Source organism: Setaria italica, chromosome VIII (assembly GCF_000263155.2).
Source record: "Setaria italica strain Yugu1 chromosome VIII, Setaria_italica_v2.0, whole genome shotgun sequence".
Lineage (NCBI taxonomy): Eukaryota > Viridiplantae > Streptophyta > Magnoliopsida > Poales > Poaceae > Setaria > Setaria italica.
In genome coordinates, this window is record NC_028457.1 from 23,987,816 (window position 1) to 23,991,530 (window position 3,715).

At 41.1% G+C, this 3,715-nt stretch overlaps 1 protein-coding gene across 1 annotated transcript; it reads right to left on the reverse strand.

Moving 5' to 3' along the window:
• Positions 1-1,762: 1,762 nt before the first annotated feature.
• Positions 1,763-3,155, reverse strand: LOC101779835 (NAC transcription factor NAM-1). Its single transcript, XM_012848196.2, has 3 exons — positions 2,851-3,155; positions 2,568-2,739; positions 1,763-2,068 (listed from the first exon to the last, which is right to left on the reverse strand). Exons 1-3 carry the CDS (start codon positions 3,153-3,155, stop codon positions 1,763-1,765), a joined length of 783 nt encoding a protein of 260 aa, XP_012703650.2.
• Between the last annotated feature and the right edge of the window lie 560 nt (positions 3,156-3,715).

A 3,715-nucleotide genomic window follows, 5' to 3' on the forward strand; every position in this document is an offset into this window, starting at 1 on the left:
CCGGCACCACGTCCCACGAACCGCAATGCAGCCACCACCACCTGTCTAAATTAAAGAGGGAGAGGGAGGGGAGGACATTGGCGCCCGCGAGCCCAGGATTAGGCGCTAGCAAGCGACAGACAGAGGGAAGGGGGTGGGGGCGCCGAGATAGGGAGGTAGGGGAGGGGGGCGGCGGCGACAAGAGAGGGAGGGGAGCCCGTGGGAGGGAGGGGGCGGCGTCGGGTGAGTTTATAAGATTGCAAGTTTGCGGGACACTTGACAAAGCCACATCTTTGACGGGTGCCAGATCGGGGGCACTCGGCAAACCCCCAACCCCCTCTTTTTATTTTTCTTCTTTTCCTTCTTTTCCATAACGTGTTTTTCTAAATTTGTTCCGATGTACTTTGAAAATACCTTGTCAAATTCACTCAACAATATATATTTGATTTTTCTACAAATATTGTTCCTTTATTTTATGCAGCTCAAATTTAATTTATATCAATTAAAATTCTATAATTGCAGTTAATAAATTAAAATTATCAAACGGATCCAAAAAATTACCAAAAATTCACATGGGAAAAAGGATAATGATATGGGCAAAAGTAATGTTTACTTATGCATGGGAAAATCAGTATTTGTACCATCCGAACATGCAGAGCACGAGAGGGTACATCAAGGGAGGCTTAGACTTACTTCCCCACTCTTTTCTAACCAACAGCACACAAACTCATTTTCCCGCTGCATTTCTATCCACCAGAATCTGTTGTATTTTGACACAAAACCAATAAAAGGATCTATCCTTTTACATTTAAATTTGAGCTTTCTCCATATCTATTACATGAAAAACAAATGTTTAGCTCAAAGTCTTAGGATGCACAAATTAATCCAGTAATCTATCTTTATGCTACCCACCTTTTCACTTAATCATCATTATATGGTCCATTATTGTGGCTCCATCTTTGATTGTGTGTAGCTTACCACATGAAGAAATGGGGATGACTCCAAGTCATTACTTTTGTTTCATGTGTGTCTTTTTCAATGTACACATTTCCATACAATCGCCCATACATATCGTGTCATGCATCACAGATAGGAACAAAAAAGTAAAAGAAGATATGGGTTCTATTCTCTCTCTTTCTTTACGTTTTTTCCTTGGGTCCTTTTCTCTGATTTTAGTTTTACTCCTACAGCTCTATGCCTCTTTTTTTGTTGTTTCTTCTCCCGGAGTAAAGTATATCATCTCTAGTTGTTGAGTTTTCAGGATTATGATGACTTATAGCTTGAAAAAATACATTTTAATATCTATTATAGCCTAAATGAGGAATTGTTCACTTGGGACAGGGCGGGTTACATGGATCTGCTCTTGGTGCTTTTGTTTTGTCAAATCTTTTGAATCATGTTTGCTAAGCAAGTATCCTTATCATAGTTTCACAATCCCGTAACACAAAAGTAACATCAACTACTAGATAAATAGAAGAACATCTCAAAATAAGAAACGATAATGCAAACTAAGCAATGGTAGGTACATGTGTCTCAATTGGATGGTAAACATAGTATTTCGAATAATGAAAACACACAGTTTCAAGAGATATTGTAATATCTCAGAAACATGTAGCATTTTGGTACTCTCAGTTACACCCATAATCCATGGGGGCACTTCATTTGAAATTATGATTACCGAAACAAACTCAACTAGTGGTGTTGTCTTACACATGACTCCAACACCTTATTCGATGAAACTATTATTCTTCTGACTCTCACACTGCATGGGTGCCAACCTCACTCACTTGCCCACCTCACTGGTGTTAGCCTTCACGTTGGAGCCTTCCCTAACCTCCTCACCATCCTTTGCCCCCTCCAGGGATATGTTGGTGCGGCTGCTTGAGCTGGCGGTTCCAATGGAATTCCCCTGCGCAAGGAAGTTGTAGAAGGGGACCTGCCCTCCCTCAGCAGTACTGTAAACATTAGCGACGGCACCTGGAGTGTGCTTCCTCTTCTTGTACATACGACAGACAACCCAAGATTTGTCTGGATATACCATGACTGGAACCTTCACACTGCTAAGAGCTTCAGATGGACTATCATTTTTCTGTAGACATGGTTAGAACACTGTGAATAATAATGAATTGCTAAATCAGAAGAGCAACTATGCTTGGTGAACAAACTGATTGTGAGGCTACTTATTGAAGAATGACCAAATTGGATTATATCGATGATTCTTTATCATCATACTTCTTTCTCTTGAGTGACAAATGGTGAGCACAATTGAAATAAAAAATTTCATCAGAATCAGTGCCCGAGATGTGACTGAACATACCCGTGAGAAACAGGATGGTGACACATGCCGGCGTTCAGATCATTAGTCTAGCGAACTCATGAGGAAACCGACAATGCATCACATTTTAGACCACAGTTTCGAATCTTTCAACGATCCAACCTGAGCACTACCTACTACTTTTACCACATGATAAATTTGGTAGAAGTAGAGTGTGATAATACTGAACCAATTCTTTGGATGTGAATATATATATGCAATGTCAATCAAGATCAGTCAAGAACAAAAATTCTTTGGATGTGAATAAATTTACCTTGGTGAAGATCGTACTGGGCCTCATCACATGATATGGTGTGAGGCTGGCTCCGGCAAGGCTATACTCCTGCATGGCCCATTCAGTGTTCTCACCTATGTCTGATTTCCCAAGGTGGAAAACCAATGTTCTCTTCAACCCGATCATCAGAGGCACTCCACCAATGACGGTACTGGAAAAGATGGGCATGTCTTTACCAGTTGTCTTCCAGTGCCCATTACCTGCAGCACGATTCCACTGATCTCCAAGTGGCCACTTCAGAACTCTTTGAGAAAAAAAATACCTTTCCGAGGATCCCTCTGTGTTTGGAGCAGGAGCACAGTACACATTAGACGACATTAAAAGATACAAAATGCGGATTTGTTTCTTGTGAAAAAATGATTTGAATATGTGGGGATGACCTGTTAGTAGATCCCACGGATTGTGGTTCATGATTTGCACATCGGCAATAACGGCCGAGGGAATTGGCTCATTTACTGCACGAGGGCGCAGATAATGCACCACGATTTCCTCGTCAGTAGGTGTAAACCTGAAGCCTGGTTGATGCTGGATTGAAGCTGCACTTGCTATGCGTAGCGAAAAGGCCATATGGATATGTCAGTTGGCGACACTGACTAGTTGGCTCTAGTCTAGAGATAGAGTTCGTTTATGATTTGCTGATGGTGATAGTGGTGAGAGAATGGAAAATTTATAGGGGCGGCGGGAGGGGTTGTTACCTTGTGTGAAGTTATCTATCAGCTTCATCTTGTCCTTTCCATCTACACATTTTGCTTTCTGTTAGTTTGTTCTTGTTTCGATGCCAATATTCTCTAACACGGCACGCATGCTTAAAAGTAGTGTTTGCATTGTCCAAATGCGGGGAAGGTGTAGAGTGAAGGAGACTCAAGCTGACGTTTCCGGTCTATATCTAGCTGACATGGCAATTCTATCCCTAACCAACTGTGCCCAAGCTCATTTTTCCCCACTATATATCTAGGTAACAGAACTTGTTGTGTTCTGATAGAAACAGACAAATGTTTATTTGTGTCAGTGACTAGGATTGATCATTTTACTACGTTCATGCTTTCTCCCTTTGTCTGATAAAAATTGTCTCATCTAGTTACTTTAACATTTTTTTAGTGAACATACAGACAAATAGCATTGAAGCT

Excerpts from the sequence above, each read along its gene's own strand:
- LOC101779835 (XM_012848196.2), bottom strand. The coding sequence starts at position 3,155 with ATGGCCTTTTCGCTACGCATAGCAAGTGCAGCTTCAATCCAGCATCAA. Across the intron at positions 2,740-2,850 it reads ACAGAGGGATCCTCGGAAAG|TACCGTCATTGGTGGAGTGC; the intron begins GTATTTTTTTTC and ends CATCTTTTCCAG. Across the intron at positions 2,069-2,567 it reads CCAGTACGATCTTCACCAAG|AAAAATGATAGTCCATCTGA; the intron begins GTAAATTTATTC and ends CCATGTCTACAG.